At 38.2% G+C, this 25476-nt stretch overlaps 1 protein-coding gene across 2 annotated transcripts in view; it reads right to left on the bottom strand.

Moving 5' to 3' along the window:
- Positions 1-25476, bottom strand: part of CBFA2T2 (CBFA2/RUNX1 partner transcriptional co-repressor 2) — a 145458-nt gene that overhangs the window by 40422 nt on the left and 79560 nt on the right. For both annotated transcript variants that reach the window (XM_040638174.1, XM_040638175.1), the window contains exon 2: positions 2937-3080. In XM_040638174.1, the coding sequence (XP_040494108.1) occupies positions 2937-3080 (144 nt within the window). The remainder of the gene's footprint in view (positions 1-2936; positions 3081-25476) is intronic.

The following is a 25476-nucleotide window of genomic DNA, read 5'->3' as shown; positions in this document are numbered from 1 at the left end:
TTCCCTCCTCCCTGCTCATGCGCTCTCTCAAATAAATAAAATCTTTAAAAAAAAAAAAAAAAAGAAGGAAAAAAGAACATTCTTTAACAGATTCTGTTGCTGCATATTAAGGTAAACCCTGGTAGATTTAGTAACTCTTCCCTGTGCTGCCTATAGACGCTTCCATTACGTTACTTACTCACTTCCTTCTACATTTGCACTGTCTGAATAGACTGTGTACTTCTTGACGAACGCTATGTTATACATCTGAATATACTATAATTAGCAAAGTTTTGTAAACTGTGTATACCATATATATATATATTGGTTTTGTTCATTAGCTAGCAAAGTGTAAGTGTTGAGGGAAAAGCTGCTGAATGATTCACTACATGTAAGACTAACAGGCTGAGAAAGTGAGGGTGAATTTTCTTCTGTATCTTCCACTAAAAGAGATCACTAGAACTATTGGAAAGGAAAGCTTAACATTCAGCCTCAGCAATCCAGAAAATTAGTTGCAATGATCTGCTATTTCTTTGTGTTCACAGAAAGGTCAATTGCCACTGAAGAACTGCCCCCTTGGAAGAAACCCATAAAAATAACACATTACTGTGGCTTTTTAGCCACTTCAACAATCAGACAGGCTTTTTCACAGTCTCTTTAGTTCAAGTGTATGAGCACATTTTCCGAAATAAAACGTATCTAACACCAAGTAGTCAAATACGGAGGTAAAAAGGTCTGAATTTACATATACACATTCCTACTGTCTGTATCTTGAAATGTGAATGATAACCTAGGTTTCAATCCGTTCATTTCAAGATAGTACCTATATCTAAGGATGTATAACTTTAGGACAGAAATAGAATTTTTAGAAGTTTATAATACTTAATTTTATTCACTCTGGCTCAGACTGCTACAGCTGCCACTCACTCAATTTCAAATGTTTTGGAAATATAATAATTAAACCTTCTGTTAAAGCTGTACTTCCTAGATTCTTCTCTTGCCTTCTAAAATAATAAAAGCAAAAACCATAAGTGTTTGAGCTGTGTAAAACCCATAAACGAGTTGTGTAAACTTATGTAACGGCATTTAAAAAAGAAAATGCATACAGCACCTAGCACAGTGCTCTGACGCATTGTGGGCACTCCACAAATAGCAAGTGTCTTCTGCTTTACGAGGCAAAATGTCTGTAAGACAGTCAACATGCACTGGAGGTATCATTGGCATGGAAAGGCAGAAGAACTCAGATTAAAATCTAGTCATGTATGTATGTATGTTTAGATTTTACATTGGGCTGTCCCCGGATTTTTGTTTGTTTAAGTATACACATGTGTACAACTGACTGAGGAGTTAAAGGGTTTCCAAAAATTCAACTTTGGTGAATACTACCGAACAATTTTCTCATACTCAAACAATGTATGCAGTGTTCAGGTCACTCCACACATAGTCACCAAAATTTGGTATTCTTTTCTATTTTGAACATTCTTGCAGGTGGATATGGTATTATATTGGGTTCTAGTTTGCATTTCCTTGATGACTAGTAAGATTGAACATCTATATTTATTGGCTAATATAATTCTTATGGACCGAATTATGTCCCCCACAAATTCCTATGTTGTAGTCTAATCCCCATTACCTCAGAATGTGACTATATTTGGAAATAGTCTTTAAACGTTAAATGAGGTCATGTGGGTGGTCCCTAATCCAATATGACTACTGTCCTTCTAAGAAGAGGAAAGGACAGCTGGTATACACGTGCAGAGGCAAGGCCATGGGAGGACACAGCAGGAAGGGTAGCTATCTGCAAGCCAAGGAGAGAGGCCTCAGACACCAAACCTGCTGACACCTTGATCTTGGACTTCTTTCCTCCAGAACTGTGAAAAAAATAAATTTTTGTTGTTTAAGCCATCCAGTCTGTGGTATTTTGTTGTGGCAGCCCGAGCAAACTTAACACAATACTCATTCTCTTTTGTAAAGAACCTTACTGGGGCACCTGGGTGGCTCAGTCAGCTAAGCCTCATACTCTTGATTTTTCCTTCTTTTTTTTTTTTAAAGATTTTATTTATTTATTTGACAGAGAGAGAGACAGCCAGTGAGAGAGGGAACACAAGCAGGAGGAGTGGGAGAGGAAGAAGCAGGCTCCCAGCGGAGGAGAACGATGCGGCGCTGGATCCCAGAACGCTGGGATCACGCCCTGAGCCAAAGGCAGACGCTTAACGACTGAGCCACCCAGGCTCCCCTCCCACTCTTGATTTTGGCAAAGGTCATGATCTCAGTGCTATGAGATCAAGCCCCGTGCTAGGCATGGAGCCTCCTTAAGATTTTCTCTCTCACCCTCTGTCCCTCTCCACCTATCCCCTCTCTTTAAAAAAGGAAAAAAAAAAAAAGAAAAAATAAAGAAAATTTAAAAAGCAGCCTTACCATGATAGCCCTAGCATACTTTTAGAAGTAGTTTGGTAGTAATATGAAATTTACTTTGACTCCTATAAATCAATATAATAAATTTTTTTTTTCAAGTAGGCTCCACACCCAGCATGGAGCCCAACAGGGGCCCAAATTCACCACCTCGAGATCAAGACCTGAGTGGAAATCGAGAGTCAGATGCTTAACCAACTGAGCCACACAGGCACCCCTCAATATAACAATTTAAATACATTTTAGAGCCAAGAAATTAAAATAGCTACTTACCAGCCAGAGTATGAAAACAAATTATTTAGACCACTAAATTTCCAAATGCCTAAATTAGCTAAGTACTATTCTCAGAGGGCAAGGTAATTTATAAAAGAAAGAAATAACCATATGTGTGTGTATCTATGTATATGTACATGTGCATGTATATATAAAATATCTAAACAGTTATTTTGAAAGCGTTGAATAGTATATGCAGAAGGCTGAACAGCAGTCACTTAGATCTAAATGTCAGTCTGAACCACAAACCCAAGTAAATGAAGAGATCTCACATGCTGTAGGAGTAAATGACACTGGCCTGGGTCCTCCAGGATTTATTGGTGGCAGGGGTGGCATGGTAGGAGGTGAGGATCTTGACTGTATCTTCACTTCCACAGGAGATCCAGGCATTGCTGGCACTCTTTTCTCAGGACCAACTACAGAAAAAGTAATAGAGGTCAGAGTCTTCTGTTAAGATAATAAAAATCGTGACAATAATTTCAAATATATACATATTTTCCTAGAGACTAAGAAGTGAAGAAGACGCTTATTTTAATAGGCTGAATGGTAGCCCCCAAAAGATATCTACTGTAGTTCCCTCTTAGCCAAGTTTCACTTTCCACAGTTCCAGTTACCTGCAGTCAACCATGGTCTGGAAACATGAGTGTCCTTCTGATATGCAGTCAGAAGGTCAAGAGTAACCTAACAGTAGGCCATAATGCCTACGTCATTCACCTCATCACACAGGCATTTTATTATCTCACAGCATCACAGAAAGAAGGGTAAGTATGGTACAATAAGACACTGTGCTAAAGAGAGAAAGAGACAACATTCACATAACCTTCATTACAGTATACTGTTTTTACTGTTCTATTTTATTATACTTATTGTTGTTAATCTCTCACTGTGCCTTATTTACAAATTAACTTTTATTACAGGTATGCATAGGAAAAAATAGTATATAGGGTTTGGTACTATCTGCAGTTTCAGCTATCTACTGGGATCTTAGAATGTATACCCTATGGATAAGGGATGGGCGTAGGGGACTACTGCACCTCTTAATCCCTTCAACTGGGAACATTTGCTTATTTGGAAAAAGGGTCTTCGAAGATGCAGTTAAGGATCTTGAGAGGAAAAGATCATCCTAGATTATATAGGTAGGCTCTCAATCCATTATGAACAATATGCTCACAAGAAGAGTTGAAGAGAGACATACACAGGGGGAAGACTACACAAAGAACACGTGGTTGCACAATGAGAATGCAATGGGACAATGATGGCAGAGACTGGAGTGATGCATCTATAAACCAAGAAATGCCAAGGACTATCGGCAACTACCAGAAGCTCGGAGACAGGTATGGACTAGATTCTTCTTCAGAGGTCCCAAGAGGAATCAACCCTACTTATACCTTGATTTTGGGCTTCAGGCCTCCTGAAAAGTGAGAGATTATTGTTGTCTTAAGCCACCCAATTTGTGGAACTTTGTTATGGCAATCAAAGGAACTAAAACAAGCCAGCAAGATCAAGAGGTAACATGATCTGAAAGTTAACACTGAGGACAGTGGCTGAGAAAGGAAGAAACCAGGTTACAAATTCAGCTTATCTCAACTGCATTCTTTTTTGACTTCTCCTTATAAATCAATCAAATTAGTAGGGGAAAAAAACTAACGTGGGACTATCTAGACCAGTAGGCATCAATTGCATGGCATGGAAACAGAATCATAATCAGTTCTATATAAATTAATACAAATGATGGAGTATGAAATTTATATATATATCAACTAGAGTTAAGTAGGAAAAAAGAGATGAAGTCAACATCCCTGACATCAGTGATGTATGTCATTTATGATATACAGTATCCAAAGAGATGAAAAGTAGAGCTGAATCTAAACTAGGCACAGGCTACTTCACCATTGGCACAATTCACAAGTAGCTGTTTGATAACAGCGTACAACAAACTCAAGAAAAAGAAACTGACGGATTAAACTTGATGGCATTATAAATAGGTCTGGGCTGGGGAGCCTGGGTGGCTCAGTTAGTTAAGCGTCAACTCTTGATCTCAGCTCAGGTCTTGACCTCAGGGTTGGGAGTTCAAGCCCTCCACTGGGCTTAAAAAAAAAAGTCTGGCTAATATGGCTAATATCAATAAGACCTGGTACTGAGGAGTAATATTCTAATATTTTCACAGTTATTTTTCCCCATTAAAGAGAACATGTTACATACTTGGTTAATAACAGGGCCAGGGTCACCATAATCATCTTTGAATTATGTTTCTTTCAGTAACTCCAAGCTTTTCACTTAAGGACTATGAATCTATTCTCCAGTAACAGTGAATTCAAAGCAGAAGAAACAGACACACCAAAGGTTCAAATGAGAATGTTAAATCAAAGATTTCCTTCTGTGAGATCATAGCTATAGACACAATACATACATCACACTGGCAACAAGGCACATCTTCACACATTCATTCATAAGCATGCTCTAGTGAGGAAAATATCACCAAATATTATTTTGATGCTTCAGTTTGCAGCGGTATATTTTGGGAAGAGATATAATGAATCCATATAGTCCATCAAGGAAGTAATGTCCTCAAGTTACAAAACCCTTAACAAAAATGTGCAACTGTCTGAGAGCCATGTGGGCAACACTCTGCCAGCTCTTCCCATCTCTCTGCCCAGGACATTTTCTTTGTGAAATTGATGGTCGTCCTGTCTGATGAGTGGACTAATGAGCTGTTGCGTTTGCCTTTTTCTTCTTGACAGTATTTTTCTCAATGCCCTTCAAAGAATGGTTGACACGTTTCCAGCTCTTCCATCTGGGGCCCAGCTTTCTGGAGGGTGGGGGAGAAGGGAAGGAAGGAACTGACAGTTGTCTTGCACTATAATGTGTTATGTATAGTGTGCAACAACCTAGAGGGAGCCTTTCTTCAGACCACCTGCCTTTACAGCAAGGGCGCCAAAGGCCTGAGGAGGACTTAACAACAAGATGTGTTTTAACATTCAGCACTTGGCAGAATGAAAAACAGAGAGGAGTCTGAGCCCAACTGCAGAACACTGAATTATATACCAACCTCAAGCTTAGATACTCGGCAAAACCCAACCCCTAGAGTATTGTTTACAGATTAAAACTACCCATATCTCTTGTTCACATCACTACTCACAAACCTGCAACCCTAGTGTTATTCCTCGTGTTTCAATAACATAGTGAGTACAAAAAGCATGGGTATGGAGACGGAGACATTTAGTGTGAATTCTCATTCTGTTGTACACAACATGGCTTTTATCAAATCATTTCACCTTTCTGGGTCATTTTCAACAAACATAAAATGAGAGACAGTAAGTCCGACCTGGTAGGAAAGATGTAAGGGTAAGAGATAAGAAGGTACTCAGGAAAGAAAAATGATTAGAAAATAGGCAGCCTAGTGTCAAGTTGTGCATTTACCACCTAACTAGCCTTGTGACCGGGTTCGAGTTAATATTAACATTTGACTTCCATGGAAAATGGATATACGGTTAACAGTCAATCCATCTAACCTCAGCAGTATTACATGGAATGATTCAAGAATTAACAGCTACAAAAGCACCAAGTACAATGTAAAGTGGTATTTTTGTTGGAGGCTGGGTGGCATGAAGGCACTTCATGGTGTGAGAGATATATGCAAGTGGTTTATAACCTGACAAATTCAACAGCTGCTCAGAGGATGGATAGGAGGTATGTTACAAAGTAGGCATTTTAGCCCTCTGCTTGGTGACTGTCATGCCTTTATGTCTGTAACAGTGACTTCATTTCTGCATTTTTATGGAACGGATACTCATGTTTTATATTCTAGCTGAATTCCTTGAAAGAACCAATCACACCTTGAGCTCTTTTCAATTCCAGAGAACCTTAGATGACAAGAAATTCCTTTCTCTCAACGGGCACCTTGAGCCCATGAACACCACTACTTGGATTATCAAGGAGAAATAATGTCTTCAGTCCTAGAAATTCATAATAACCCTTAGTTCTGTCACAAAGGTTCGACCTGATTCTAAACATAGATTTTGGGGCGCCTGGATGGCTCAGTGGTTGAGAGTCTGCCTTCAGCTTGGGTCATGATCCTGGGGTCCTAGGATCGGGCCTCTCGTCAGATTCCCTCCTCAGTGAGGAGCCTACTTCTCCCTTTCCTGCTTCCCCTCTGCTTGTGCTCTCTCTCTCTCCCCCACCCCATCAAATAAACAAATAAAATCTTAAAAAAAAAAAAAAAAGACGACAACAACACAGATTTTAAGATTTAAAATAACTGATAATTTAGTCACTCCATGAGTTTGTGCTTTGCTTATGTGGAGACTTGGATATATATGGCTTAAAAAATAAAATCCGCAAATATGACCACATGCATTTCCAAGACCACTGATGCTTGAACACCTAACCCTGTAGAGCCAAACGATTTGAGCTAGAGAGGAGGAGCGAACATGAAAAAGTATGTCTGAATAATGATTTTACTTCTCCATCGTGCAATATGCTATGCATGTCATGAAAACACAAAACCGATGAAAGAGAGAACACAGTAATAAACAGCTCTCTGTGTGACAGCAGTGCTTTTTTCCCTCCACATAGGAATTTGAAGAATCAGACATGAAACCGAAGAGTGGAACTCTTCTGTAGCTTTAACAGAAGTAATACTGAACATGAACTAAATCCCAGACAAATGCTACTTGAAAAGAATTCTATATGCTAAATTGCCCACTAATGAGTACATTTACAAATCTTTATAAACTGCCTTTAAAGTTAAAAAAAAAATCACTGAGGCTAACAATGGAACAAAAAATAGAAGAGGTATAAATATGAGATAAGAAAAATGCAGTTATGGGGCGCCTGGGTGGCACAGCGGTTAAGCGTCTGCCTTCGGCTCAGGGCGTGATCCTGGCGTTATAGGATCGAGCCCCACATCAGGCTCCTCTGCTAGGAGCCTGCTTCTTCCTCTCCCACTCCCCCTGCTTGTGTTCCCTCTCTCTCTTGCTGTCTCTATCTCTGTTGAATAAATAAATAAAATCTTAAAAAAAAAAAAAAAGAAAAGAAAAATGCAGTTATGTTAGGAGAAAGACTTTCCAGACAACTGGAAAGAAGAGAAACTCCCAGGACTGTAAGGAGAAAGCCAAGTTTAGATAAAAAATGAACTTGATGTGAAAAATGCTTTATCACTTATTAGTTTTTTATGATAATGATTTTCCTCATCTGTCTTTAGGATAACACTTCCAACACAAGGTTACTGTGAGGGGTACCATAATACACATAATAATGGCCAGTACACAGTAGACACTCTTCCATGTTTACTTGAATTAGATTAAAAATCTATTAAAATTAATAATTTTACTTGGCCATTGAGATGTTTATCTATGCTGAAGTTTGAGGAGAATAAGATATGGTCAGTGCTCCCGATTATCATCACTGAAAAAAAGGAAATGAATATAGATCTTTCAGATGCACATAACAGGATTACTGATCATTCCAAACATGTAGACCAAGGAAGGCATTACATCTATTTCTTAAAAAAAAAAAAAAAAAAAAAGGAAAGAAAAAAGAAATCAGGGGCGCCTGGTGGCTCAGTCAGTTAAGCATCTGCCTTCAGCTCAGGCCATGATCCCAGAGTCCCGGGATCAAGTCCCGCATCTGGGTCCCTGCTCAGCAAGGAGGCTGCTTCTTTCTCCCTCTCCCTCTGTTGCTCCCCCTGCTTCCACTCTCTCTCTCTCTCTGCGCCAAACAAATAAACAAAAATCTTAAATAAATTAATTAATTAAAATAAAATAAAAATCAGACTCATAACTAAAAAACAATCGAGACGGTTTAAACATAAAATTATCTTAGGGGGCGGAGGCAAAAGAGATGATTTTCTTTTCTGCATGTATAAGTATATATTTATATGGTTCAGAAATCAGTATGATATAAAAATAAATACTCCTTGCTCCTGTCCCTACCTATCCCACCTCATAGGTTACCATTTTAATTGGTTTCTTGTGTATCCTTCCATTCTTTCTCTGTGTACAAAGAGCAAACACAAATATAAAAAATCCTATCCTACCCCCATTTATACAAAGAAAGTATAATGATGTTAAGCTGAATGCCCCCAATAATGGCCTCTCTGCAGCCACACCTTTTGCAGTGCATCAGAACTGGGACCCATTTCCCTATCCCCTGAATCTGGCCAGGCCCTCTGACTTGCTTTAACCAACGTAATGTGATAGAAGTGACAGAGTGCCAGTTCTGAGCCTCTCTTGGAACCCTGACCCTGCCATGAAGGCACATCCAAACTCATCTACTGCAGGATGGGACCACATGGAGAAGAGATGAGTTTTAACAGCTAAGGCCAGCTGATCCCTAAACCTGTGAGAGCCTAACCTAGTCAGTCTGCTCTGTAGCTAGCTGACTGCAGACGTATCAACATGAACAACTAAGAGCAGAACAACTCTCTGACTCACAGTCACAAGTAAAAAAATAAAAAATTTTAAATGTTTTAGGCCACCAAGTTTTAACGTGGTTTGTTATACAGCAATAGATTACTAGGCAACGGATCTATACCACAAACTACTTCTTAGTTTTTTTTGTTGTTCTTTTGTCTTGTTTTATAATTTCAAAGTATGCCCTGAAATTCTTAATTCCACAACCTTTTTTCGTTAACAAATGCATGATATTCCACTGTGTGGACATACCATCGTTTATTTGAACAATCCCCTATTGACAAATAATGGGATTATCTGTAGTCATGTGCAGCTGAATTTTGAGGCTCTCTAGATCCCACGCTAATGACCGACTGTATTTGCCAAGCTTTGGGGAAGAGAGAAAAGAAGACAGGGCCCTGAGTTATGGGAAACACATATATTCAAATGTCTTCAAAGTACTAAGAAAATAAAGTAGTAGAAACATTACCATGTATGAAGGCCAAGGACATCTTTACAGAGCATTAAGTAGTTCAGTGGGAAGGCTACATGAACTTGCCAGGTAGCACAGAAGGACAAAAGCATGAAAGATAAAGTTTAAAAAGTGCCCTAAAGTTGGGATCAGAACCAAGGTAAAAATCAGAAAAAAGATTTCCTTGCCCACAGTCTCTCTTCAACCATTGCCAAGGATAGGGAAATGTTCTGAATGTGTTACTGTCAGATGAGAAACATTTCCAAAATTGACAATTTTAATCTGCTAAAGTTAGAGGAAAGAACATCGAAATTACTGTGGCACTTGTAGGATTATAAGGCTGGTTAAACTGACTGTGGGCATAGCACCTGCTTAAGGATGAGCATTTCCCATCTGCGTATCTCTGCCATGAGCTCAACAACACATCCAACTTTCTAATAGCATGCAGGCTTCATGTGCAGAGACAGCCAGGAATAACTGCTTACAATGACAGATAATTTATCATTCAACAAAAATTGAGGCATAAGGACTCAAGTAAAGAAATTACCAGAAAACGTTTTATAAGGAACCTTGAAGATATAGCTCAATTAAAACAAAATTAGTGCTTTACTTTATACAAACAATAGGGATTGAAAAAACAAATTTTTCCATTCCACATTTATAAATAAAGAAAATTAATTTATCAAATACATTCTCAAAGGTCGGGGATCAGCAAACTTTCTGTAAAGGGCAAGACTAAATATTTTTGGCATTGTGGACCATATGGTCTCTGTCACAACTATTGAACTCTACTGCTGTAGCACACTCTAGACAATGCACAAAGGAATGGGCTTGGCTGTGTTCCAATAAAACTTTATTTATAAAAATAGGCAGTGGGCCATAGTTTACTGACCCCTGCAATGGCTGATTAAAAACTGGAAAAATTGAATTTCTAATTCCTAGTCTATCTCTATGCCTGTAAAATCTATTTTACAGCATCCGCTGAGATGGGTCATCTAAATAACACTTTTACTCTCTTTAGACTAGATATAGGGACACCTAGGTGGCTCAGTTGGTTAAGGGTCTGCCTTCAGCTCAGGTCATGATCCCGGCATCCTGGGATCGAGCCCTGTATGGAGCCCTGTGTCAGGCTCCCTGCTCAGTGGGGAGCCTGCTTCTCCCTCTTCCCCTCCCCACCGCTTATGCTCTCTCTCTCTCTCTCAAATTAATATATAAAATATTTTTTAAAACTTAAAAAAAAAAAAAGACTAGATATAAAAGAGGGGTGCCTAGGTGGCTCAGCCATTAAGCGTCTGCTTTCGGCTCAGGTCATGATCCCAGGGTCCCGGGATCCTGAAGATCCAAGCCCGCTATCGGGCTCCCAGCTGAGCAGGAAGCCTGCTTCACTCTCTCCCTCTCCCTCTGCCTCACATGTTCTCTCTCTCTAATAAATTAATAAAATCTTTAAAAAAAACAAAGACTAGGTATAAGAGAATTTATTTATGACCTCCAAGGAAAATAACATACAGAAATTAAAAAAAAAACATTATTTAAAGATAGAATACTAACAACATGAAGTCAGAGCTAGCTGAGGAGTTGCAAAGATGAGGCTAGTTATCTGATGTTCTTCCAAAAATCAGGCAGACCTAAAAGAAGAACCTCCAAGATGACTAGCAAACTGGGAAGGATCACTTGCTTCATGATAATGCTAATTTCTTCCCCAGGCATCTCTCTATTCTCTATCTTCTACCAGTGCCATCTGATCCCAGACACAGAGACACGCAGAGTATATAAATAATCCTAATAATGTGATAATAACAAACAACGCAGAATGAGCAAGAGACATTTAAAGAGACAATTCCCAAGAGAAAATTTACAAATGGCTGATAAGGACATAAAAAGATGCTCTAGCCTACCAGTTACCAAAGAAACACAAATTACAATACCACAACAAAAAGGAACACACTACTGATAACTTATATTCAACAATATGGATGAATGTCAAAAGCATCAGGCTGAAAGATGCCAGACATGAAACAAAACTACATACCATATTATCGTATTTATACAAAACTTGAGACAAAATTAGGTACAAAAAGCAGATGAGTGGCTGTCTGGGACTGATGGAAAGAAATGGACTACAAAAGGGCATGTTGGGGGCACGATAAATCTTTTTATGGTGACAGAAATTTTTTTTTTTTTTTTAAGATTTTATCCATTTATTTGACAGAGAGAGAGAGAGAGAGCACAAGCTGGGGAGGGGCAAAGGGAGAGGGAGAAGCAGGATTCCTGCTTGGCATGGCGATTGATCCCAGGACCCCAGGATCATAACCAGAGCCGAAGGCAGATGCTTAGCCAACTGAGCCACCCAGGCGCCCCTGGTGACGGAAATATTCTATATCCTGAGTGTAATGATGCTAACATTAACTATATAAGATAGCTGAAACACAAATGTATACATAAAATGAGTGAATTTTATTCTATCTAAATTATACCACAGTAAAGGTGAGAAAAAAATTAGCAAACCAAATACAGCAATTTATGTTTTTATAATCACAATCAAGGTGAGTTTATCCAGGAATACAAGGATAATTTTATATATTTAAAACCCAATATAATTCACTATACTAACAGATTAAAAGAAACCCCTTAAAATCACCTCAATAATTAGAAAAAGCATTTCGTAAGACCCAATTTCTACTCACGAATATGAACAAAACTAGAAATAGAAGATCAATTCCTTAACTTGATAAAGGGTATCTTCCAAAAACCCATATGAAATGTCATACTTATTGGTGAAATATTATCACAAGCAATGCCTTTCAGCTCAGAATGGCGATAAATCAGTGCTTCTATTCAACATTTATTCAAGAGTCAAGCCAAAGCAGCAGGACAGTTAAGAAGAAATAAGAAGTAGTAATGGGTATAAGGATTCAAAAGGAAGAAATGAAATTGTCCTTCTGTAGGCACCAGATAACTTTCTGTAAAGAAAACCAAGAGAATCTACCATCTATTAATTATGAGATTATGCAGCTTCAGCAAGATTGTAAGACAGAAGTTCAATATTTTAAAAATTAATTGTATTCCTATATCCTGGCAAACAAACACTATATGAATTACAACAAAAATTATAAACCACCTAGAGGGGTGCCTGGGTGGCTCAGTCGTTAAGTGTCTGCCTTCAACTCAGGTCATGATCCCAGGGTCCTGCGACAGAGCCCCTCATTGGGCTCCCTGTTGAGGGGAAAGCCTGCTTCTCCCTCTCCCACTCCCCTGCTTGTGTTCCCTTTCTCGACGTCTCTCCCTCTCTGTCAAATAAATAAATAAAATCTTAAAAAAAAAACAACCATCTAGAAATAAGCCTAACATAAAATATGTAAGACCTTTATGAAAAATATAAGTAGACTGAAAAGACGTAAGAAGAGATTTAATAGAAAGATCTGGAATGGGAAGACCATTACCAATATTTTCTCTTCATTTTAATATATAAATTTAATGCAATTCTTATTACATGCCAGCAGGTATGTAATAATTTTAGTGTAACTTGATGAGCAAATACTAAAATTTAGGTTCAAAAGTCAACATGTTAAATGTCGAGCAACAAAAGAACACACAACTAAACTGCAGCATATTCACAAATGAAATAATCAGTACTACTGAAATAAGTGAACTAAAGCTATATGTATTGAAAGGATAAATCCCAAAACAATGTAGTAATATTGGGTAAAAAGAACAGGTTGCAAGAAAAAGATGGACAGTGTAATATTTTATAAAAGTCTAAAAACCACAAAAATCTACATATGATAAGGGACCAATCTACATATGGTACATTTACTACGTATACATAGTAAAATCTTTTTAAGGGGCGTCTGGGTGGCGCAGTCGTTAGGCGTCTGCCTTCAGCTCAGGGCATGATCCCGGAGTCCTGGGATCGAGCCCTACGTCAGACTCCTCTGCTGGGAGCCTGCTTCTTCCTCGCCCACTCCCCCTGCTTGTGTTCCCTCTCTCGCTGGCTGTCTCTCTCTGTCAAGTAAATAAATAAAATCTTTAAAAAAAATTTTTTTTAAAAAACAAGGGAATAATAAACATCAAATTCAGGATAATGACTACTGCAAAGGGAAGAAAATTAATTCAATCAGGCAGTTACAAATTGTAGTTCTAATGTTTTACCTCTTTGAAAGATCTGAAGCAAAATAAAAGACAAACCACTAAATTTTGATAGCGCCAAGAGTGGGTACATGAGTATTTGCTATGCTGTGCCTTTTTTATTTTATAAGCTTGAAATACTTCATAAGAAAGGAAAGATCACTGGCTGCAATGAGAAAAAATGGTAAGATCATAACGCAGGAAGAGACTACTTCCATGGTTGTTACAGTGAGAGAGGATTGTGGCCTGAGACTGGAGTAGAAATAGGAATGGGAAGGGGGGGTGGATTTCAAAGATACTTAAGTTAGAATAAATAGGATTTGTTGGTTGATTAGATGTGGAAGATAAGACAAGTGACCAAGACAGGCCACTAGAGGGAGAGTATATTGGAAAGGGGAGATGATGAGTTCAGTATTGGACACAATTGCTTTCGTGATGCCTCAGATGGAGAGGAAAGAAGGCTGGAATAAAACTGGAATATACAACTTTGAATTCTGATTGTTCTACCAATTTATCAGCTGTGGGACCTTGGACAAGTCACTCCAGAGTTCTGCTTTCCTCCTCTGTAACACGGAGGAAAGGGAGATGTGGAAAGGCCATAAAGTAACCAGTGAGAAAGTGCTCTGTTGCACTACTGAAATAGGAGATATTAGACAACTATCCACCAGTAATGTATTAACAATCATTATGCCACTATATGTTGAAAGTAACTAACGGGTCTCCTCCAATGCTAATGACTTTAGTATTTAAAGATATGTTGTAATTGCCTGCCAACATCAAGACCCTGTTGATAACCTTAATGCAAGTTAAAAGCAGCAGCAACACAGCTGACTTGATAATGTAAATAGGGAAAAGTGAAATATGGATTTTTGCTTCCCAGCTCCAGCAAATGTTTATTTGGAATAATACAGTTATCTACTCCAACTGCACACCATCTGTTTCAAGTCTCCACCAACTTAATATTTCTCACATGAACAGAAATGACTTAAAACTACATTTGATTAGCATCCTGCCTTCCCATGGAGGTTACCATTACCACAATCTAAATCTACTGAATATCAGCCTCTGAATATTGTGTAGCATTATTGTTCTGGCCAAACACACGTAGCCTAAGTCAGATCGGAGACTGTCAGAGGATAAGCTAACTGCGGTCCTGGTTAAATAAAATCCTTCTTACATGTTTTATTGGAGATAAGGAAAAATGATAAAAATTTCTCACATAGCTTTCCTTAAGAATCAAACCCCGGTCTCTCTGGTTCCAGCTACCAATGCATCTGTGCTACAATTTCTCTGGAGCACAGAACCTTCTAGAATAATCCATCAGTAAATCCTGACAGGTCAACTCTAAAATACATCACCGTGTATCACTCACCCATCTCCATTGTTCCACTTTAGCTCAAGACACTGTCATCTCTCACCTGTACTACTGAAACTGTCTAACTATTCATCCTGCTTTTGCTTTTGTCCTTTCCAAGCCATTCTTCATGTAGCAGCCAAAGTGTTGAATTAAAAATCTCAAGTAGGTTGGGGCGCCTGGGTGGCACAGCGGTTTAGCGTCTGCCTTCGGCTCAGGGCGTGATCCCGGCATTCTGGGATCGAGCCCCGCATCAGGCTCCTCCGCTATGAGCCTGCTTCTTCCTCTCCCACTCCCCCTGCTTGTGTTCCCTCTCTCGCTGGCTGTCTCTATCTCTGTCGAATAAATAAATAAAATCTTTTTTTAAAATGATAATAAATAAAATCTTTAAAAAAAAAATCTCAAGTAGGGGTGCCTAGCTGGCTCAGTCAACAGAGCATGGACTCTTGATTTCAGGGTCACAAGTTCAATCCCTTGTTGGGTGTAGAACTTACCAATAAATAAATAAATAAATAAATAAATAAATAAATAAATGATTTTTAAAAAATTTAAAACTCTTCAAGTAGATCTTTTTACAGATCTATTTAAACTGCTCTAATGTCTTCCAAATGCTCTTAGAATAAAACACAAACTCTACTTTGGCTTAAATGCAATGATCTATTCAGCAGTTCTCAAAGTGCGTTCTGGGAACTCTTGGGGATTCTGGACCCTTTGGGGGGTGTGTGTGTGTATAGGGACAATTTTCATAATAGGAGGTTGTCTCATTTCTTTGCTCTTATTCTTTCATGAGTGTGCAGTGGCCTTTTCCAGTGACTACACAATGAATGATATCATTAAGGGATTCCATGCAGAAGCAAATGAAAATCCAGTTATCTTCTATTAAGTCAGTCAAAGAAGGGACGCTTGGGTGGCTCAATTGGTTAGGCATCTGCCCTCGGCTCAGGTCATGATCCCAGGGTCACAGGATTGAGTCCCACATCAGGCTCCTTGCTCAGTGGGGAGCCCACTTCTCCCTCTACTTGCTGCTCCCCCTGCTTGTGCTCTCTCTCAAATAAGTAAATAAGTAAAAATCTTAAAAAAAAAAAAAAAAGCCAAAGAGATTTGTAAAACCGTAAACCAGTGTTACTTGTATTAACCAATTTCTTTGAAAACTATTTTTCATAAAAATGTTATTCATAATAACATGCAACAGATTTACTATTTTAAAGGAATATTTTTATTTTTTTTTAATTTATTTGTATTTTTATTTTTTTAAAAGATTTTATTTATACATTTGACAGAGATAGAGACAGCCAGTGAGAGAGGGAACACAAGCAGGGGGAGTGGGAGAGGGAGAAGCAGGCTCCCAGAGGAGGAGCCTGATGTGGGGCTCGATCCCAGGACTCCGGGATCATGCCCTGAGCCTAAGGCAGACGCTTAACGACTGAGCCACCCAGGCGCCCCTAAAGGAATATTTTTAAAATCTATTTTAACTTCTGATGGGAGTATGTGTGTGTCTCCCATGAAAAATGTTATTTGGGGTTCTTAGTAATTCTTCAGTGTGCGGGACTCCTGGGTGGCTCAGTGGGTTAAGTGTCTGCCTTAGGCTCAGGTCATGGTCCCAGGGTCCTGGGGTCCAGTCCCACATTGGGCTCCTTGCTCAGGGGGTAGCCTGCTTCTCCCTCTGCCTCTGCCACTCCCCCTGCTTGTGCTCTCTCTCTCTGACGAACAAATAAATAAAAACCTTTAAAAAAAATTCTTAAGTATGAAAAGAGATGCTGAAACAAAAGAATTTGAGAAACTGGTGACCTAGCCCTTGGTTATCTTTCCAATCTCATAACCTTGCTGTCCCGCCTTTACTCTGCATTAGGTATGCTGACCTCCTTTCTACTTCTCAAATACACCAAAAGAATTCCCACTTCGGGGCCTTAACTCAGGCTATTCCTTTGGCCTAGAACTGGCTTCCCCAAGTTGCTGCATGGCTGAATTCTTATCACTCAGACGTCAAGACAAACGTCACTTTCTTAGGGGCAGCTTCCCTAACTGAAGTTGTTCTCCATTCCCCCTACCAGATCATCCCATGTTCTTGTTTATTCTCTTTATTGCATTTATTATCATTGTACCAGTCAAGCAAGTACTTGTTTGCCTGACTGATGCCCAGCTTTGAGGAAATAAAGGCCTTGTCTGTTCCTTTACAATACCCTCAGAACCTAGAGTAGGCAACACTGAATCACAATGACCAAAAGTGGTACATCCCCAAAGTCTGGATGGACTTGAACCATCTTTTCTCTCACCCCCATTTTCTTTTCTTTTTTTTTAAAGAGTGGGGGCACAGAAGGAGAGAGAGAATCTTAAGCAGGCTCCATGTCCAGCACTGACCCCAACAGGAGGCTCTCACAACCCTGAGATCAGGACCTGAGCTGAAATCAAGAGTTGGACACTTAGCCAACTGAGCCACCCAGGCACCTCTCACACCTCCCCATTTTCTAAGAGTCAGTACAGACTAGTCATTTCTACCTCCTCAGACTCATTCTCAACCCCTTTTCTTTTCTGAGCCACTGCCTTTGTGCTCTCTCTTATCTTAGTCCCTCATCTCTCTAACTGGACTCTCTCTCTGCGATTCAAACTATTATGCACTATCCTACCAGCAGCCATTTCATCAAGAATCCCTCTATCTTTTGTTCCTTAGAATGGCCTTCATAGTTCTCAGTTGCTAAACTCCAGTACAGCCCACAATCGTTCTCATCAACAGTTCTAAATCCAAATTAGGTGGGTCTCCTATAAGACATGGTCATTCTCTGGTCGTACCATCTCCACTTCCCAGAACTCCTTCCTACTCCTTTCTCTAGATACATTTATATCTTCCCCAACACTGCTGTTCCAGTTTGTTGGTCCTACTTTTATCACCTGTCACCATGCCCAGGACATTACAAGCTCAAGAACAGTAGTTTGATAACAATTGTTAGTTGATGAACAAAGTTAAAAAAAAGACATAAAAGGTAATTATACTATGCAGTTCTGTTGAAGCATGATGTTAATATTAATAGCATAAGCATAAGCAAGTTATGCTTACTCTAATTCTAGGCCACAGACTGTCCCATTAACCTCTAAACTTCATACAATTTTACTTGACAATAGGCAAAGTATGAAGATAAAATTATATGATTCCATCAATACCACTTAAAAAACCACCCCTCAAAAATACATGTATTACTACACTGTAAATGTATTTAATGTTACTGAATTGAACACTTAAAAATGGTTGAAATTGTTATGTGTATTTTGCCACAATGTTAAAAATATGTTTTCTTTGAACTTCTCAAACTCAATACACGAGAAACAAATAAACAAATCAAAAAATGGGCAGAAGATATGAACAGACACTTTTCCGATGAAGACCTACAAATGGCTAACAGACACATGAAAAAATGTTCAAAATCATTAGCCATCAGGGAAATTCAAATCAAAACCACACTGAGATACCACCTTATGCCAGTTAGAATGGCAAAAATAGACAAGGCAAGAAACAATTGTTGGAGAGGATGTGGAGAAAGGGGATCCCTCCTACATTGTTGGTGGGAATGCAAGTTGGTACAGCCACTCTGGAAAACAGTGTGGAGATCCCTTAAAAAGTTAAAAATTGAGCTACCCTATGATCCAGCCATTGCACTACTGGGTGTTTACCCCAAGGATACAGACGTAGTGAAGAGAAGGGCCATATGCACCCCAATGTTCATAGCAGCGTTGTCCACAATAGCTAAATTGTGGAAGGAACCGAGATGCCCTTCAACAGATGACTGGATTAAGAAGTTGTGGTCCATATATACAACGGAATATTACTCAGCTATCAGAAAGAACGAATTCTCAACATTTGCTGCAACATGGACGGCACTGGAGGAGATAATGCTAAGTGAAATAAGTCAAGCAGAGAAAAACAACTATCATATGATTTCTCTCATCTATGGAACATAAGAACTAGGATGATCGGTAGGGGAAGAAAGGGATTAAGAAAGGGGGGTAATCAGAAGGGGGAATGAAACATGAGAGACTATGGACTATGAGAAACAAACTGAGGGCCTCAGAGGGGAGGGGGGTGGGGAAATGGGATAGACCGGTGATGGGTAGTAAGGAGGGCACGTATTGCATGGTGCACTGGGTGTTATACGCAACTAATGAATCATAGAGCTTTACATCGGAAACCGGGGATGTACTGTATGGTGACTAACATAATATAATAAAAAATCATTAATTTAAAAAAAAAATGTTTTCTTTGACCCTGAATTTTAAAATACGTCTGGTTAACTCATTCACCTGGATGGACACTCTACAGCAATAAAAACCCACTTTAACACTTTTAAAAAAATGCACGTACTACTAATGCATCAACACACATAAAGACAGTATAATATTATATAAATCATGAAGCAATTAATCCTATCAACTATAAAAAAGCTGAGTATCTATGCTTTTAAATTGCTGGGGAATATCACGGACACCCAAACTTTTGTTCTTATTAACTTTCTCAATAGGCTTTTCCATCCCAAAGACGCCGTATTTACCCAGATAAATCCCCCCCACATACATATACACACACACACTCGACTATTACTCTTCCAGACTGAAAATACTAAATATTAAAGGCTGTTAACTTTTGTTATTTCAATTTTTTTTTTTGCTATTTTACTTATATTTAAGTAAAAAATGTTTGTCCAATGCAAAGGCATATGTGCCCAGTGCTATCTTTCTAACATTGGTAAGGTAACCACCAAGTTAATTGTGACTTAAAAAAACTTTTTCTAAAATACATTACCATGCTGAGTTAACTTGGATGTACAAATGTTTTTCTTTTCTCTACATAATTATTCTTCAAACTTTACAGAAAGCTTGCCAATGCTAGGGTTCCAACTTGGTTCTACATCCCCTTAATTAATTAATTAATTAATTGGATTAATTCACATTAATATTTGAAGAACTGGTTCAAATGTTCCTCCACTCTGAAGAATAACCATCAAGCCTGTTAAGTTTCAGCCTTAGGGCAGATAACCACAAAAACAGAACTGCAGACTCAGGAGTATCAGAAACCAAAGATCAAGCTCTCTTCCAAATGGGAAGCTCCTGGACATCCTCCCTGAATGGCTGACACCCAGCTCCTGTAAGGAACTCTGGGCACTGAGGGGTTTGCCTTACTGCAAAGACAGCACGTGCCACTGTTGGATAACTAAGAAGTGGTTCTGGCCGATGGTCACAAATAGTTCTGTCTCTCGGGGTCTTAACATTCATTGTCAAATATTTGAAGAAAACTATCTTATCGTGAGTAATCAGAAGACAAGTGGTTGTGCAAACCCACCAAACTACATACTCCTGCTGCACATAGCCTTAGGAGGCCAAGAAGAAGGGGAGAAAAGGTCTATGTGTTTGATTCAATATAGCTTCTAACAGTTTACTTATTAAACCCTCTTTCTGGGGAAACCTGGACTTTAAAAGAATAACAAAAACTAGCTGAGGGTTTGATGGTTTAACTACTTTCTGGAAGCTCTCTGTGGGCAGGATAATGAGATTATAGACATTTTTGAGTTTATGAGTAGATGAGCTCCTGAGTCATGCCAACAAATATTCTCTAAATTCTCATTATTCAGAGAAAGCTTCTGGCAAATCCATATGTAATGCAAAGATTCTTTCTGTAATGTTACGCAAATTAATATTGAATTCACATTTTCTAAGTATAGATTTTTGCAAAGGATTTCATAATACAGAGCTATACTGCTCAATATGGTGGTATTAGCCACAGACTGCGAATGAGCACCTGAAATGTGGCTAATCTAGACTGAGATATGCTTTAGGTAAAATAATACAAAGTTTAGTACTCAAAAAAGGAATACAAAATATCTCAGTAGTTTAAATAAGGATTATTATCTTGAAATATTTTATTTTTTAAAAGATTTTATTTATTTGAGAGAAAGCACAAGTGCGGGAAGGAAGCAGACTTCCCGCTGAGCAGGGAGCCCGATGTGGGACTCAATCCCAGGACCCTAGGATCATGACCACAGCCAAAGTCAGACACCCAACCGAATGAGCGACCCAGGTGCCCTGAAATGATATTTTGTTATTTTTTAAAAGATTTTATTTATTCATTTGAGAGAAAGAGACAAAGAGAGCACAAGCAGTGGGAGAGGGAAAGGGAAAAGCAGACTCCCCAGGGAGCTGGGAGCCCAACATGGGGCTTGATTCCAGGACCCAGAGATCATGACCTGAGCCGATGGCAGACTCTCAACCATCTAAGCCACCCAGGTGCCCCTGAAATGATATTTTAGACATATAATAATCATATATATTATTAAAGTAACTTCACCTGTTTCTTAAATAGAGAAAATTTTACATATGTAACCCCTATTTGTGACTTGCATTGTATTTCAGTTGGACAGCTTTTACAGAAGAATATGATACAATGATAGAAAAAAACATGGTCTCTGGTTTCAGACAGATCGTTCAAACGAGGCTCTACTACTTTTCTAGCTCTTTAATAGTACGAATAATTCCTCCTCAAAGTCTCAGTTTCTTGCTTATAACATGTAGTCAATACTGTCCAGCTGCCAGGTTACTGCTGACAATCAAATCAAATAAAAAATAGAATAGTACAAGCCATAGGAACAAATTCATCTTTTTGCTATTTCAAGGGAAATCTGGACAATGATGACCTCACACAATTGAGGCTGAACAATTAAGGGGAGGATAGTTTTGGTTTATTCCTCCTTCTCAGAATGTAAGCTAAAAAGAGAACTCAATTAACTGATCATTTTATGGACCTCGATCTTTGAGGAATATAAGATGCATATGTATATGTAACTGAGATGCTTTATTACAATGAATCTGGGAGAAGCGATATCAGATATTAGTTCCACAACAGATAAAGACCAGAGGAGGTGTCTCCTTAGCCTCCTTGTGTTCTTTGTGCCTGGCTAGACTTCCAACCCCAAAATCTCTAGGTCAGATTCACTCATTTGTGCATTTCCACAGCCCCAAACCAACCTGTACTGAGCTTCACCATCTTTAAGTTTCAGCTCTAATTTAAATCGTATGTTTTGGGGCACCTGGGTCGCTCAGTCATTAAGCATCTGCCTTCAGCTCAGGTCATGATCCCAAGGTCCTGGGATTGAGCGAGCCCTGTGTTGGGCTCCCTGCTCAGCGGGAAGCCTGCTTCTCCCTCTCCCTCTGTGTCTCTCTCTGTCAAATAAGTAAAAGCTTTAAATAAATAAATAAATAAATAAATAAATAAATAAATAAATCGCGTGTTTTGCTTTTTTCACCCTTGAATTTTCCATCTACCAAAAACTTGCTTTTTATTAATTAATTATTTTTTAGTAAAAATAGGTCTTCAGTTTAATCAAAAGCTTTTTTATGAGGGGAAGGGATCTACTTATAAAAATGATTGGTTTTTTCCCTTCCTTTCAGCTCCTTAATGTTGAACCATCCCTGCATTATGGGATCATCTTGTTTGATTAGGCTGTGTTACTCTTAAATAGAGTATTGTTCTTTATAACCAATGAAGGAATAAAGGAAAAGATAATGCTGTTTAAGTTTTTCGAACAGGCCAAAAATGAAAGAACAAGAAAGAAGTATCATGATAAACTGAATAGCAATGGTACGTTTTTGGTTTAAAAATATATACATTTACAGGATAGGCTGGTGATGGGTATTAAGGAGGGCATGTATTGCATGGTGCACTGGGTGTTATACGCAAGTAACGAATCATGGAACTTTACATCAAAAACTAGGGATGTACTGTATGGTGACTAATATAATAAAAAATATTAAAAAATATACACATTTATTTATTTGTACCAGCTTTCTTTTTCTTTTTTTTTTCCCTTTCCTTCCTTCCTTCCTTCCTTCCTTCCTTCCTTCCTTCCTTCCTTCCTTCCTTTTTTAAGTAGGCTCCACATCCAGCACAGAGCCCAACATGGGACTTGAACTCATGACCCTGAGATCAAGACCTGAGCTGCAATCAAGTGTTGGACACTTGACCAAATGAGCCATGCAGGCACCCCATTTGCACCTAACTTTCTGTTCTGATTACAGAAAATACTTCAAAATATTTTTTTCTTCTAGAAGTTTATCATTTTAATTAACAATTGAGCAAAGTTAAAACAAAAAAATGCGTATTTTAAACTAAAATACCAACAAAAGTAATATTTACGTCTATACGTCTACATTAATTAAGTTGGAAGTTTCAATCTTCCCATTTCAATGGGAAGACGCAATGATTCACTCTAAATTCCTGACTTCATCACTATCAAAATTTCTAATGCAATTTAAACTATGTGAATGAAACAGTGTTTACAACAAATGGTCCAGATGTGAGCATCTGCCTCTATTCGCCTTGGGACAGAAATCATGAGTTAAGATTAATGGCTTTAAATGCCAAAACAGCCCAGACATAACAGGTTAAAATGAAGTACATGTAAAATGATTTAACTTTTGGTCTTGGAAACATCCAGGATATTTTCTATACAATAAGGCAATATAATTAAAACTAATTTCAAATAACAAAGGCAAAGAATATTACATTTAAGTAGTAAAGTTTAGATTTAGGTAAAGACAATTCTTGGAGACTCTCCTATATAAAACTCTTAAAAAGCTAGCAATCCAGTTCCCAGTTTCAAACTAGGACAATCCTGAATTTCTATGTCCTAATTATAAATCTCCTAAGGAAAAAAAAAACAATCAAAATATATACCTCTGTGGGATCACAGGACTTTTTCCTGATTCAGAGCTGCTTTTCTGTCTTTACTTCTCTATTATAAGCCCCCTTGGCCTTCCATGCTCCACAAAGTACTTTTTATTATTTAGAAACTCCTGACTGTGAAGGATCTTAAAATTTTATCTATTTTTAACTCATATTCAATGCAAGAATCTGTTACAGAATCTGAATGGCTTTCCTGAATCCCATCTCTGCCTAAAACCCACAGAGAGGATAGGATGAGTAAGTTCCACTGTTTTGGGTAAAGAAGCAACATTAACAGCAATCTCTGTTTACTCATCTTTAAAATAAGAAGAAAAAGAATATTAATTAATTGCAACATTGACAGGATTACATGAGCATGTACTGGCACTCCTTTCACAACATAAAGTATCATACCCATTAATTAGCTGCCTTTTTAGGGGAGTGGGGAAAATATCAAATTGAGACTGGTGTGCAAAGAAGGACAAAAAGATTAAACTCCTATTTCAATAGCCAACCACAAAGAGTAATCATGCTTTTCTTCTACAGTTAAACTTTCCTCCTAAAGTTTACTTTCAATTTACCATGGCCAAGGTTTTAATTATCAATTTCTCCACATTCCCGAAACCAGTCCTTCGTCACTCTGCCACTCGCATAACAAAATGGGATAGTGAATTTTGGGAGAAAATAATGATGTGCTTCCAATTCAAACTGTAAAGCTTTATCTATATGCTTGTTACTTTCCATTAGTTACAGTATCTGATTACTAATGTACTAAGAAGAAAAGGCACAGAAATAAATGTATGTTAAAGTACCGACATTCAATTAGTGTGGTTAAAAAACGATTTCTCTGCCAGAAAAACGTTTCATACAGTTTGACTGTGTGACCTCACTCCTGGGAATTTGTCCTTAGAAAATAACTCAAGGGAAAAAGCAATTTATACCACAGAGGAATGGTTAATTAAATGGTAGAACTGCATGTCAATGTGAACTATAAAGGCATTAAAAATTGTAATCATGAAAATAATTCAACACTTGGGGAAATGCATACAGTGCATTTTGGTGGGGGGAGGCCTCCTACAAAAAAAATGATATATACAGTATAATTACAATTATTTATTTAAAAAGATACATATGGTCACAGTATGGAAAGGAACACAAAAATGGAACTGAAGATGTGGGAGTAATAGGTAAATATCAATTTCCTCGAATCCTTTTGGAACATTGCTTATAAATATTCTCATTTGCTCTCTCACTAAATTTCCTTTTCTACAGAAGAATTATAAGACATCCACTGGGCTGCCAAGCATTCCTAACATTTTAAGTCTTTCTTCACACAGAAGAATTATGATCTAGTTACAGTGACCTCATTTTTGAAATCAAAATTTTGACAAGTTGTTAGGGTCAGTAACAATGGCACAGATTATTTGCAATAGGATGCGTGACAGAAAAACCAAAATTTGAAAGTCAGAAGCCCTAGAACCCCAGTCCTACTCCACCTGAGAGGAATAGATAGGTAAAAACATGCTCTTAATTTTGACCAACTGCCCTAGGATACAATCCCAGGAACTCCGTTGTATGACCAAAGGCATGTCAGTTAACCTGTCAAAATCTCACTGTGAGTTTAAAAGGTATCATTTTTTTTTTGGTATACAGTGCATGCTTAAACAAATAAGAACATCTAAAATGGTTCACTACCTATGTAAAATAGACAAGTCAGCCTCTCTGTCCAACTTGTTTTGTCATCAGGAAATAAAGTTAATAATCCTGT

Source organism: Ursus maritimus, unplaced genomic scaffold (genome assembly GCF_017311325.1).
Source record: "Ursus maritimus isolate PB19 unplaced genomic scaffold, ASM1731132v1 scaffold_22, whole genome shotgun sequence".
Lineage (NCBI taxonomy): Eukaryota > Metazoa > Chordata > Mammalia > Carnivora > Ursidae > Ursus > Ursus maritimus.
Note: the sequence above shows the minus strand (reverse complement) of the source record. Positions and strands in the feature narration are given on the sequence as shown.